Source organism: Coturnix japonica, chromosome 2, assembly GCF_001577835.2.
Source record: "Coturnix japonica isolate 7356 chromosome 2, Coturnix japonica 2.1, whole genome shotgun sequence".
Taxonomy (NCBI): domain Eukaryota; kingdom Metazoa; phylum Chordata; class Aves; order Galliformes; family Phasianidae; genus Coturnix; species Coturnix japonica.
The window spans coordinates 104,537,831-104,552,054 of record NC_029517.1 but is presented as its reverse complement, the minus strand read 5'-3'; the positions used below and the strand labels follow the sequence as shown (position 1 = coordinate 104,552,054).

The window sequence follows — 14,224 nt, the reverse complement described above, 5'->3', positions numbered from 1 at the left end:
CTAGAAATAGCCAGAGTTGTGCACCGGCTTCTGAAACGCAAAGAAACTTCTACGATAGGTTATTTCCTTGTGGAACTGGAAAGCTTTTTTTGGAGTGTCTGTTGTGGTTCATTATAGTTTGTTTTATCCTACATCCAACAATGCTCTTAAAGTTCAGTAGAAAGTGTAAGTAATTAGGGCCATGAAGATGATCAGGGGTCTAGAGCACCTCCCCTATGAGGACAGGCTGAGGGAGTGGGGCTTGTTCAGCCTAGAGTAGAGAAGGTTGCGGGGTGACCTCATTGCAGCCTTTCAGTACCTGAAGGGAACTTACTCCCAGGAGGGGAGTAAACTCTTCGAAAGGGCTGACAATAGCAGGACACGGGGAAATGGTTTTAAGTTAAAAGAGGGAAGATTTAGGTTGGATGTTAGGGGGAAGTTCTTCACTAGGAGAGTGGTTAGGCCCTGGAACAGGCTGCCCAGGAAGGTTGTGGTTGCCCCATCCCTGGAGGTGTTCAAGGCCTGAGAAAAGAGGGAAAAGTTGACATATGAGTAGATGTCTTAACTTAAGCAGCCTCTCAAAAATACTCCCTTCAGAGCAAGATAAAATGAGGTAGTATGTAAAGTTTTGAAAGGTTTGATTTAATTAATCATTTAATTCGTGTGAGCATTTGTGGGTGGTACTGGAGGTTTTGTAATACTGTGATAATCTGTTATTGTGTTCATTCATGTTAGTCTTAGCTGTATCAGAATCTAATGAAATCAGGTTAACAGTAGTGTGATCACTTTGAAAGCCTAGTTTGAAAGGCTGTGTGTCAGAACTTCTGATTTGAAGCTTCAGCTGTTTACAAATAGGAATTTTTGCTCAAGGTGAAAATTACAAAGCTGGCATGGTTGTAGCCTTTTTTGGGGCATTCTGTAAACATAAAAATAAACATAAGTCCATACTCCTTCATTATTCTGTAGATTTTTTTTTTCCCTCTCTTAAGCGTAGTTTGACAAAGTTTATAGATAATCATTAAACTCTGGCTATCTTCTTGTATCTTGAAAATATGCTGTCACCAATTTTGTAGCATTCCGAGCTCCAGTAAGGGGGGAAGCATCCTAATAATTTTCAAGTAGATTTTTATCAGTAGCGTGTGTTCAATAAGAACTCTCACATGACCTTTAAAGTTCTAGTGCTTGAAATGGATAGAAGTCTAGCAGTGTCATCTGTTTTGCTTCTTGATTTTTTTTGTCCCTACTTGCAGATCACTTTTCAAATGTACTATAGTGAGCAAATCGCTTAATGGGCACTACATGTATTTTGGCCGTTTCTGAGGGTGTTATGGAACTTACAGTCTCACAGTCTGGTGCGGGTTGGAAGGGACTTTAGAGATCATCGAGTCCAACCCGAGATTCGAGCCTCCCGTGTAGCAGAGCGGCACTTCTACCACTTGCGCCACAGGGGAGATTCAAACCTGGGCCTCCGGTGTTGGAAAGCAGCGTTCCTACCTAACTTCTAAGGATCTTGAATGTAAGTTGGAAGTAAAGCTTAGGAATGCTGGGACAGATCACACTAATGGTTACTTTACAGAAAGGTAGGTGAAATCTCACATAGACAGTCAGTGTTTTATAGTAGGTGACCGCCCTGTTGTCAGGTAATTGATTGCTACATATGTGCTAGGGGATTAAAGGAATGGAAACTCTTGGGAAGGTTGGGCTGTCACATCTGAATTGTAGCGAAACACAAAACTGGTGGAGAACAGAATGGATGTGTGCACCATAGTGAGAAAGCAGCAGTGCAGACTTGGCAGGTGAAGATGAACAATCACGTATCTGTAAGGTGGTCACTGAGCATGTAGGTAAGTGCGTGGAAATCCAGTTTTACACTGCATTTCAGTTCCAGTGAACCTCAGCCTCGTTGGTTGTTAATGGCATTGAGTTATTCTGTTTTCCAGTGTGTATTAAAGTTTTAAAAAGGCGTATGCTGTTTCAGGGTGAATTATGAGGTGATGAAGATTGACAAAAATAAATACATGAAAGAGCAAAATCAACCTGTTGAAACCTGCAGTTGTGTTGCACTGGTCCACTCGTAATTTGCAGTTGTTGTTCCATGCAAACTAATCAGTATGTGCAGCAGGAGAGAGGAAGTGGAAGAGAGAACTGGTGTCAGTTGTGTGCACATGTGTGCAGCCATAAGCTCTCACTGAGACTTCTATCCATCAGTGGAAAGAGAATTGAAGTTTCTGTGAGTGATCCCATGAAAGTATTGATTCCTTTGTCAAAAAGACAAATTGGAAAACAAAGAAGAAGAAAATGAAACTGTTAAATCGCTTTATAAAGATACCACATATTCCACATAACAATTTTTCTCTTTGCTGTCTCCCAAGGAGGCAGTGGAGTGAGAAAATACTCAGAGGAGGTCAGCAAGGGTGATCAAAATTATTCTTCCAGAAGAGATCAAGTTGACTATTCCTCTTGCTCCTTGGTTGTGAAAAGAAAGTGGATGTAAAGGAAGTCTATAAGGTTGTATGCGAAGGGACAATGGCTACTTTTAATTTCTCATTATGCAGGTACAGAAACCTGTAAAGAACACAGATTAATTAAAGTGAAATGAAAAATACTATTTCCTAGAGCTTGTAATTATACTGATCCCTAAAGTTTAAGTGCTTCAGTAATTACATGGAACTTTCGTAAGAGTTGTCAAACGTGAAGGAACAGCCCTTGTGCATTAGGGCATAAGCCACAGGTGGGTAGGTTCTGCTAGGAGGGGACAGTTTTGGCAATTCTGCTTTGCTTTTGTAGTTCACTTAAGCACGATAATAGCAGCAAAATATAAGTAAGATGTTGGGGACATTAGGATTGGCTTTTTGGGGTGCTTTTTTTTGTTTGTTTGTTATGTGCTTTTTGCCATTTCACTAGTTTTATTTCTGGCTTTTGGGTTTGTTTTCATAGAACCATAGAATGACCTGGGTTGAAAAGGACCACAATGATCCAGTTTCAACCCCCCCACTATTGTGCAGGATTGCCAGCCACCAGACCAGGCTGCCCAGAGCCTCAGCCAGCCTGGCCTTGAATGCCTCCAGGGATGGGGCATCCACAGCCTCTTTGGGCAACCTGTTCCAGTGCGTCACCACCCCTTGTCCTATCACTGTCCACCCTTGTAAACAGCCATTCCCCCTCCTGTTTATACGCTCCCTTCAAGTACTGGAAGGCCACAGTGGGGTCTCCTTGGAGCCTTCTCTAAGCTAAACAAGCCCAGTTTCCTCAACCTTTCTCCATAGGAGAGGTGCTCCTGCCCTCTGATTGTCTTAGTATCCCTCCTCTGGACCCACTCCAAGAGCTCCACATGCTTCTTGTGCTGGAGGCTCCAGGCCTGGGCGCAGTGCTCCAGATGGGGCCTCAAAGTGCTGAATAGGGGGACAACCACCTCCCTCTCCCTGCTGACCACTCCTTTTTTATCACAGACCAGTTTTCCCAGTTCTCAGTTACACAAACTTCCTTTACAAAACTGAGATACAGTTGCTCTGGTTGTGTTTGCAGTTTTAGGCCCTGGGCTGCTTATGCAATTCCTCAGACGTTCATTGGCCGGCAAGTTTAATTGGTTACCTTTTGTGGCTCTCATTTGAAGTTTATTTTCATGTAGTTCCATCACATCTGCAGTCCAGTGAAATGGTTTTGAGCTGGCTAGTGCAAAAGTTCAAAATATTACTAAGTTGTCTTTGAATTCTGTCTTTGATGTTTAATTTTACGTGTTAAAAAGCGTGCTTAGCCATAGCTACATTTTCTTCCCTTGAAATGGACTCAAGCTACTGCATGAAAATCCCTGTCTTAGGTCATGCAATTATAATGAAAATGCTGCTTTTCTGGGAATGACATTATGAACTAGAGATACAAATTCTGGAATTAAACTATGCATGTCTGTGTAAAAAGCAGTGCTGTATATGATGTAGGAAGAACAGAGAGCTTGTATAACATGAGGGGAGCTGAACTGATGCAAAATGTGTTACAGCTTAGTTTTCTAAGTAGTATTTTGTTAGGCCTTAAAACCAATAATTTATAAATAAGCCAAGTAATTAGGTGGAGTGGTCATAACTTTTTTTTTCTTTAAGTTTCTGCTGGTATTGGTGCTGAGGAAAAAGTGAGAAACTGGCTTTGTTGCTGTTGTTACCTGTCATTTGTTCTGCATAGTTGATCCTGTTATGGGAACATAAGCTTTTGAACAGGACTTAGTTGAAAAGCAAGGTGTTAGCCTAGGAGTCTTCACATGCACCAGGTCAGTATGCCACAGAGCTGAGTCAGAAATGCTGATTGAAGGGGAATTAAGGAGTCTGCTGGTGGAAGCAGGGCCTTGGACCAGCTGGAGGCTTCTCTAGCAGCAGGCCACCACTTCTCTGGGCAGCCTAGTGCAAAAGGGGTTACACTGGTAGCAGCGTATCGGATTGCGCACAAATCTCTCTCTTACAGGGATTTATTTAGTGGAAGAATCCAGCAACTGTATTACAGAGGGGTAAGGCAATTTCTTACTATCAGGTCTTTGTTTTTGTTGTATTTTTTGTTGTTTCTTTTTTAATTGGGCTGCCCATATTTGCCTACTTGGAGCTTGAAGGTTAGATGTAGAGATGATCTTCAGAAAGGAGCTTATTGTGCCTTTTCAGACAAGGGGTGGATTCACAAGATTTTTATCTGTATACATTTAATTTCAGATAGGCTTTTCCAGGCAGAGAGAAGTGATTGGATTGGAAATGCTTTCCCTATTTCAAATGCAATTTACCTTCTGCTGCAAAATTCATTTCTTCTTCTCTCATCTTTGTGTTTTGGCAGAAGCTCATGTTTTTCCAAGCAGAGTATCTGTGAGTTTTGGGTCTTAAAAATGAGGGAAGTTAACCTACTGTATTAACGGAGGGGGGGAGAAGGCCCAACTTAACATGAGGAGGAACAATTTGTGTTACCACAAGCTTTCATTCTGTGTAAGATACTATACCACATTTCTTATAGCTTTCACCAGAAATATACATAATGAGTTATTTTATCTGTCTACTGTATTTATGAGTTTGACTTCTCAAAATAAAAAAGGCCTTATGTTATTTTTTAGTAGATAAGGCATATTCTTCATAAAAAGCTTATCAGGATGCCTGATAAACAGTGGAGGAGGCTAGAAATAAATCAGTTTTCCAGCTATAGTTTCACTCCTGATCTGTCTTCCAAGTCAGACTATTAGGTAAATGTTCACAGTGTGTCCTGAGTTAAAATTTCCTTCTCTAGCTGGTGTAGGGAACAAAAAGTCACAGATTAAATATGGAGCTGAGTATGAGTATGTGTGTATATATATAGATAGATAGATATACACACACACTCAGTTTTGGAGAGATTCATAGCCTGAATTTTCTTCCTTCTGCTGTTAACCCAAAATAACTACATTATATTCAGTGCACAAAGTGAAAAACACAAACACTTAGATCCAAATTTGTTCCTTAAAAAATGCATCAGAAATAACAAGGGCTTTTCATAGAATCGTTTGTGTTGGAAGGGACCTTTAAAGGTCATCTAGTCTTGCTCCCCTGTGGAGAACAGGGACACCTACAGCTCGATCACTTGCTCAGAGCCCCGTCCGGCCTGACCTTGAGTGTCTCCATGGATGGGCATTCTTTTTACTTCTCTTGACTTCAGAGGATAAAGTATCGAGCTATTGTGGCGTATTAAGAGTTTGTGATGATTCACCTTCTCTAGAACTAGGCAAATATGTTTTAGTCTGTAAAACAATGGAGATACTGATTTCGTGATGGGTTGGAGGAAATGTAAACCAACCATGCTCTGTGGGCCTTTTCAGACATGAGGCTAAAATTTTGCTGACTGAAAGAAAATATTCACCTGGCTGAATTGCTGTGAAAACAGAGAAAGGACTGGATATTTGGAGTCATTTCTCTGTTTTCTCTTCGATAACTATGTCGGGAAAGTGCTGTGTTCCATCAGTTCAATCAGTAAGGAAGTATTAGGAAAATGCTCCTATTACCTTGTATGAACTGCTTTGAAGAAACGTGGAAGGATTATGTATTACTTTAAACCATTAAATTGTATTGTTCCTTAAAGCTTCTTCTTTCTCTTCCTTTCCTCCTTTCCTAAGTTTGAAGTGTAATTCATTGAGTAAATTCTTAGGTCTTTGTCATGGAGTTGCAGGCATTTCCATGAGCTTCGTGTGCGTTGAGCGCTTCATGATATTGTGTTGCATGACGGGGAGAATGTGAATATAAATTCCGTCATAAATCTCATTTATTTAAAGACTTACTTATGGACTTGTAGTTACTATTTTCTTTCTGCTTGTTGTGGGTTAGTTAGATGGTACTTAGGATTCTTGGGACGAGTATTTGAAGTCAAATCAATTAGGTATTAAGGCAGAAAGGCTGCTGATCTGTCTCATAAGACTTCCAGTAGTTTTCATAGACTGGACTGCTGTTACCAGGTAAGAGAGAGACACTGACAGAATTCTTGTATACTGATCAGAATGCCATATGCTACTGCATTCAGTAAAATGATGTTTTCTGTAAGTTACATTTCCTCCAGTCTAGATAGCTGTAGAATATCCTTTTGTGAGACTTTTCCAGGTGATTGGTTTTAATTTGGTTGTTTCTCCACAGAGTTTTGTTCTCTTCAATGCTTTAGTAAAATAATTAATCACCTCCTTCAGAACGTGCTCACTCTTTCAATTTAATTTTCTGTTCTTTCTCCGATTCCAGTCCATTACAATTAACACCCTGTATTTCCCCAGCAGCAGCAGTAGTCGTGGCTAAAGTAGTTCTTTTTCTGTATTTTACCCTCAGTCACGTGGTAAAACCAGATGGAAGAATTGATTCACGTTTTAAAAAATTAAACTTTCAGTTAAAAGCTTCTAACTTTTACTTTTTAAAATCCAGTGTAACTGTGTTATGTTTCAACTGGTGAGGTCCCTGTTTTGACTGGTGAGGTCCCTGTGCAGGAGTGTACAGACAGTGTGCTGTCTTTATACAGATGATGTAATGAGGAAGGTTGCGTGGCACACAAAGCAGCAAAAAGGTTTGTGCCTTTCAACTCACTGAACAACATCCTTCAGTTTTTCTTTCTGAGAAAGCTTTCATTGTCCTGAGTGGCATCTGATGTCTTGGTCTGCATAGCACTCATACGCTGCTTAATTCAAGCAAAAAAATAAATAAATAAAGATAAAAAATATGATCAAAATACCTGTGGGAACTTCGTAGTTTTCAAAACACTGTTACCAGCTTTTTTTCTTTGTAGCTGTTGCAGTGTGCTGAGGATAGAAGCCTCTGGAATCAGGAATTACGCACCTCCAACAATTTTAACATGGGATATAAGGGGGAAAAAAGGGGTTAGAAAACACTCCACGCATTGGGAGTATAAAGAGGAAAATCCAGCTGCAGACTCCTTTCCTCTTTCCCAATGAAGAAACATTGTTGGCCTTCTTGAACTTAATTCATTACAAAAAGTACTGATGCTGATGAAAGGAAATAGGTGAATTTCATATCATCTTGCGGTGTATTTATTCTAGTGGGCTGCAAATGGGCAGTTCTGTTCGAACTTTTGCTTCCTGAAACGTGCGTTGTGCATGAAGTCCAGCAAGTAGTGTCTGTGCTGCTTTACAGTGAGATGAAATAGCTCATTGATCCCAGTGAAGTCTTGAATTATCAAGGTGCATAAACTTTGTGCCTTGCCAGTGATTGTGACAGGAGTGTGCAGTTAGGCATGAAGACACTTGTGGAATAGAACAGGAGCCACCTTTTCTAGTGGTCACTCTCCATTGGGTTGGGCAAAGCATTTGGGGAAACTGTACATCTCATCAAGATCTTTTTTGTAGTCTGTGTAGGTGACTGCATTTGGTAAGGAGCAGAACTGTGTGTGTATTAATGCATCTTCAGAGCAGCCTGTACAGTGAGTTCTGAATAAAACCAGTGCCTGGGAGTAATGGGAGAAGTTATCAAAAAATGTCGGGGGAAGATGGTTTTAAACGTGTGTAGTGTTTGATAAAATATATATAGCTGTCCTCGCCTTTTAACTGTTTAAAGATGTAAACGGTCTACTTCCACTCTTAGATTTTGATCTAAGTATAAGAAATGTCTTTGAGGTTTGAAGACAGAAGTCTGGATACTTCCGGGACTTATCTGTAGATTTCAGGAAAGATGGAGACTTGTAAAATACTGGAGGGAAGCAGAGGGATTTACTGCTACAGGAAAAAAAGACTTTTCAGCCACACGTTAGAATGTAAATGCTACTGAGAGCAATTCAGTTATTCTTGGCAGTGTGTGACCTACATCTGTGTGTCCCCCCATTCTTCCCTGTGAAGACGATTGGAGCAACTTGACAGTATTCTTGACATGGCTTTGGAAGTAGACTAGAATTTCTGTGATAATCTTTCATAAAACACCCCTGCATTGAACTATTCTGAATTAATTTTAAGCAGAAAGCAGCCAGCGGCTTGTTCTTTTGAATGGGTTTGCTAGTGATTCTCTCTTAGAAAGTATACCTAAAGACCCAGAGAATAGTAGGTGGTGCAGTTGGCTGAGTCAAGTCAGGTTATGCATTTAGGTTTCTGAATTTACACCAGAGTATTCCCAAATGAATTCTATTGTGAGCAAGGGAAGGGAGTTGTAGCTCGTTTGTATGAATGACTACAAAGAAAAGCGAGAAGATTACTTCACAGATAGAAAGCACAATATGGACCATCAGGCACACTTGCTGTGTTTCAAGTAGCAGATGTGAAAATAGCGATATTTCATTGTATTTCAACAGGTTTGCCTCACCTCTCACAGATCAGAAGATACGGTATAATAAATTACATATTCCTCTAAAGCTAGAATGAATATAACAAAGAAATATTCTAAGTGCCATCTGAAGTACCTCACCCGTGCAGAAGTTTTATGTTTATATGTATGCATGTGTATGTACCACATACTTAGTTCTCTGCATACTTCAAAGGGTCCAGTTTCCCGTTTTTGGAAGCTATTGAGATATGCCATAGTGTCCCAGTCGGTTAGAGGTTTCAGGATTTTGCAGAGTAGGGCAAGGAGGATCTCCACTGAATTTCAGCAAGAGTTGTCAGACTTGAAATATCATTGATGTTTGTTTGAAACATTTCTTTAATTATGTGATTAATTGCTGCCTGCTTAGTTATTCCCTTAATGCCTCTAAACGTGAAGTTGTAGCAACATAATAAACGCAGGAATGGGAAGGGGGTGGAAGTGTTTAACTAGATTCTTAAAACTGTTTTGTGTATTCATACAAGAATGACTTGCTGTTATGGCCTTACTTGAATGTAGACCACAGCAGTGACTTGCTTATATATCTGCATGGAGCCTGCGCACAGCTGTGTGAGTTGTGATCTTGCAAATGGAGGAGACAAATAAAAAGAAAGCTTAAGGGACTCCAGCAACTAACAGTAGTCAGAAGAGCAGGTGCATAAATAAACTAAAACTGAGTGTCAGTGCTAAGGTCTGGGCTAAGGACCTGGCACACTACTAGAACAGAGAGAATGCACACAGCTAAAGATCACACTTAGGTTCTATAAATGCACATGCCTGTTTTTGTATTCTTTCTGCTTCTTTCTAATCAGGGTAAGGTTGGCTTTCTGGATTAAACCAGAACTATGCTGCTGTCGTACTCTTCCTGGCGTCCCACAAATAGGATTGTTTGGGTTTTTTTGGTCCATCTCATAGAAACAGTTGCTGAGGATTTGGGGCAAGGCAGGAGATGTCTGCATTCCAGACGCTGTCATGGGGAAAGCTGTTTATAGGGCTTATAGGACATGTTGTTATGTGTATCTTGGGAATCCCATCTAAGGAAGAACTTCAGTTTTTGTAGTGAGTGGTTTCTTCTGGAGGCTAAAACACTGATCAGATCAGTACGTTCCTGTAGGGAATTTGTGTACTCTAGTACCAGTTTTAGGGAAGTCAACCTGATGTGCTGATTGAGAATGACAGTGTTGTACCAAACTGCTTAATTATTTTTATGGATTTATTTGCATATACTGAAAGAGATTAACACTGCAGGTGGATATATTGAAAGTTAGTGAAAGTCGATTACACCTCTACAATTAAAAATGAAATAGAAAAGGAAAATATCAAGACCTAAGTTTGCATGTTACTGTTCTCCATACATTGTCAGCACAGGAAAACACCTTGGAACAGGAGCAGTGGGTGGGCAGAGGCTCTGACAGAGCAGAGGTTGCCCTGGAAGCATGAGGAGATCTGTGCTATGCCTGTGCTGGATGCAGCTCTCTCTTTACAGACCCTCATAAATGCGATGTGTCCACGCAGACATACATGTGTATAAATCTAGGGTGTGATGTTTATGAGCCAACTTGTTTTCCTCCAGAGAAAATAATGGATGTCTTCTGTTCCAGTAAGTTTTCATTTAGGTAAATAAGCTTCAATTCTGTTTGCTCTGAATTCAATTCCAATGCGTGAGTCCTTGTAGAACTGGCCTAATGTGTGCTTCTCTGACAGGCAAAGTCACTTGTTTGGAATAGAGTATTGTGGGAATATGTTCTCTTGCTTTTTGAATACAGTTCTGTGTGAGAACGGGAAAATGTGTGAGAAATGTTTTTAAGTCTGTGTTATTTTCTTGCCATCAAACTGTGTAAAGACTTTGTGAAGTATTTTCCTATTTTACAGTAAAAAGCAATAGTAGGAAGAGCCACATTTAACACTGTGATACAGATCTGTTAAGCAGGTCTTCTGTAGCTGTGTACGAAAGTGAGAGTTTGGGGGAATTTATTTCTTCTTATTTCTGCTGCACTTCACCCCAGTAAATTCCTTTTATGAATGCATCGTTGTTTTGATATCATAGACTAATAGGAGTTCTTTTTGGTAATGCAGAAAATTCTTGGAAGCTGTATTCCTTTTCTGCAGCTTTCTTTTTCTATTCTAGCATCTTAAGTCTTCCCTTATGCTTCCTTCTCAAAATGAACGGTCACGCTCGGATAATAAGCTTTTCCAGCCCTTGATTCTCGCCTTTGTGGCTTTGGGTGTGTGCTCTGGGGAGGAGATGAACAAAACAAGGAAGCAGCCCACATCTTCATGCCTGGCTTCATCTTGCTTTTCTAAGTAATCATTGGGTGTTTTAGGAAGTACTTCTTACCACTGAAAAAGAATGTGTCAGTCTTTCAATTAACCTGCCATTGAGGGATTATTTAGCTAGTGTAAGAATTGCTACTTTTCTTGATTATGATCTGCTGTGTTGGTTTTTTTTTCCCCCTGCTGATAATGCTTCTTAGGTTTATGTGTGCTTCCCACTGAATGTGGTTATTACATGACCATGTAATTATACCGTGATTGAGTTGTGTTTTGGTGTGGAGAGGAGAGGGAGCTATCAGTGCAGGAAAATAAGGTGTTCTCTTTCCTCAAGGGTGAAAGTAAACTTCCAGTCTGATGTCTGTCTTACTCAAAGCAATGGTGTCATAGCATGTTTTTATTTATTTCCCACTTAAAATGTTTTAGCCTCCTAAAAGAACTGCTTTAAAGATGTTTGGTTTTTTATTTCAGGTTATGAAACCTCTGCGTTACGTTAACGGGGTTGCACAGTGCTGCTTGAAAGAGCAGCATTGTGTAATTGGACTAATGCTTCCAAAAGATCTTTCCTTGTAATTGCAGTATAATTCCTTCAGTTGTAAAAATTTCCATTTTTCTCTCATGAATTATTGTGACCTATTCCAAAGACAACCTTTTAGATTACAAACAGTGTAGGGAGGGCTCTAATTGGTTCACACTGGATTATTTAATTATCTTTCAAGGACTGCTGTAATTTATAAAACAGAGAATAAATTCAGATGACCTCATGTAGTACTAAGATTGCAAAGTTTGATGTATTCTTTCAGGTTAGGAATAAAAAGAGAGCAAAGCAGAGCCACTAATTTTAATACTCGTTTTCAGGAGTGTTATTTTATGTTTCTCTGTGGGAGACTGTGTCTATGTAGTGCTTCCAGGTGAAGAAATGTGTTTAAGCATGCAGTTAAACCCATGCCTTCTGTCTTGTAAAACTTCTGAGAGAACAGCTGAACACTGACCTGTTGTCACATCTGCTTTTAATAGTACAGAAAGAATATTTGAGCTTAGGACTTGCTTTTAATAGAGATGTTTTACATGTGAGAATGGAGGGGTTGAGAACGCAGAAGTGTAGCTGAAGAGCTGCGTTGTTTCTTCTTTAGGGTAATTCTCCTATTCAATAATCATAATTCTTTCCATTCTCAGTAATGGCAAAGTTCCATTACAGTCTGTCCCTTAAGGTAAGCTTTAAGAGGTTTAACATTCCAGCAGTGTGCATTTGAGGAAGGCAACCACGGTTATTCATGAGTTGGAGCTTTGCACTTTGTGGAGGAACACTTAGTGTTGTTTTTGTGAAGCTTTTTTGGTTTATCTTTCTAAAACAAGTCACATTTTCTGTTTTTCCATTTTTCTCAATTCTTTGTCCTCTTTATTTCCTTTCTAAGAAGAGATTTCCTAAACTAGATTGCTAGAGAAGATCACAGAGCTTTTTTTCTTTGTTTAAGAAGGGTTCTACTATTCCCATTTGATACATGGAGGAACCCCAAAGGAAAATTCTGAGAGTCTTCCATCTTCAGCCTCCTTTATTATTGCTTTCCACAAGCAAAGTATGAAGTAACTTAAAATATTTGTGTTGTCAATAAAGGGTACTTGACTCCTATGCATGAGTGTTATATTAAATAAAATAGTTAAATAAAGTATTGTGTAGATAGACAGTTTTCTTGGAGTTTAGTAATCTCAGTGTAAAATGAATTTGTGTTATTAGGGTTGACACTGTTGTGTTTTGTTTTTTTCCCTGTTTTTGAGGGAGGAGAGCTAACTGGTGAGGAAGTCATTACTCCATTTTATCTAATGGACTCTGTTTCAAGATACAGTTCTAAAGCAAATAGAGCAGTGTATTCAGGCTTAAATAACACTATATTGAACTCTAACGTCTTCCTAATGCTGGTCTGGTATTTCTGATGTTGACAAACTGAGATAAGGTCACAGAACAGCTGAGGTTGGCAGGACCCTCTGTCTCCCAGCCTGATATGGCCCAGCCCCTGCTCAAGCAGGGATTCTGGAGCAGGGGGCCCAGGCCTGTGTCCAGGCAGCTGTTGGAGATCTCCACTGGGAGACTCAACAGTTTCTCTGGACAAGCCGGACCAGAGCTCTGTCACCCACACAGCTCAGAAGTGATGCATGATGTTCAGAGGGAACCACCCGTGTTGCAGTTTGTGTCCGTTGCCTCTTGTTCTGCCTCTGGGAACAAATGAAGGGAGCTTGGCTTCTTTGTACCTTTCGTTTTACATCCATCAATGAGATATTCCCTGAGGCTACTCCAGGTTGAGAAGTCCCAGCTCTCTTGAATGATGTACTCTTATCCCTTTGTTATCTTTGTTGACTTTCATTGGGCTCTCTCCATTATGTCCAGGTCTCTCTCTTACTCATGAGCACAGAACTGGACAGCATTCCAGGTGAAGCTACCCACCAGCTAAGGCTGCCCAGGGCCCCATCCAACCTGGCCTTGAGCACCTTCAGGGATGGGGCATCCACTGCTTCTCTGGGCAGGCTTTACCACTGCTTCACAACCCTTTGAGTTAAGAATTTCCACCTAATGTCCCACCTAAATCTCCCTCTTTTAGTTTAAAGCAGTTTGCCTGTGTCCTATCACTATCAGTTCTTGGAAATAGTCAGTCTCCTTCCTGTTTGTAACCTTCTTTCAAGTACTGGCAGGCTGCAATGAGCTCTCTTCAGAGCCTTTTCTCCAAGCTAAACGAGTCCAAATCCCTCAGTGGTGGTTTTTGTTGTTATCTGTAAAAATCTGCATTTAATGAGCAGTATATTGCTTATGAGTAGATGAATAGCTTTAGTATTTTGAGTTTTCCTCATTATTTCTATATATTCAAACTGTGAAAGAGAGGAGCGAGTTACAAAAGGCTGTGTTTCTGCAGAACTGTTTTGGGCTTATGGTATTTAGTTGGCATGATTGAATGCAAGCTTAAGTGCTAAGTTTGTCATGCAGATTTATAGCGTGATTTTGATATGGTTTGCAACCAGTGCAATGGAGTAATAGAAACTTTTAACAAAACTGCTTTATTTGCTGTTGTAAATTTCCAGTTCAAATGCTTCCCTGAATAGTTTTGCTTTCCAAACATTTAAATGAATGTTCGATTTTGTGTTTGTGCTTATGACTAACTATGCCTTTGTTTCATTTTTACAGAGGAAATAAAGACTGAAACAGAGAAGCAAAGGTA

The 14,224-nt window shown here is 40.0% G+C and overlaps 1 protein-coding gene across 1 annotated transcript in view; it reads left to right on the top strand.

Annotated features, from left to right (window-relative positions):
• ARFGEF1 (ADP ribosylation factor guanine nucleotide exchange factor 1) overlaps positions 1–14,224 on the top strand; it is a 79,875-nt gene that overhangs the window by 10,418 nt on the left and 55,233 nt on the right. Inside the window, exon 2 of the mRNA XM_015855673.2 lies at positions 14,191–14,221. Within this exon, the coding sequence (XP_015711159.1) occupies positions 14,191–14,221 (31 nt within the window). The remainder of the gene's footprint in view (positions 1–14,190; positions 14,222–14,224) is intronic.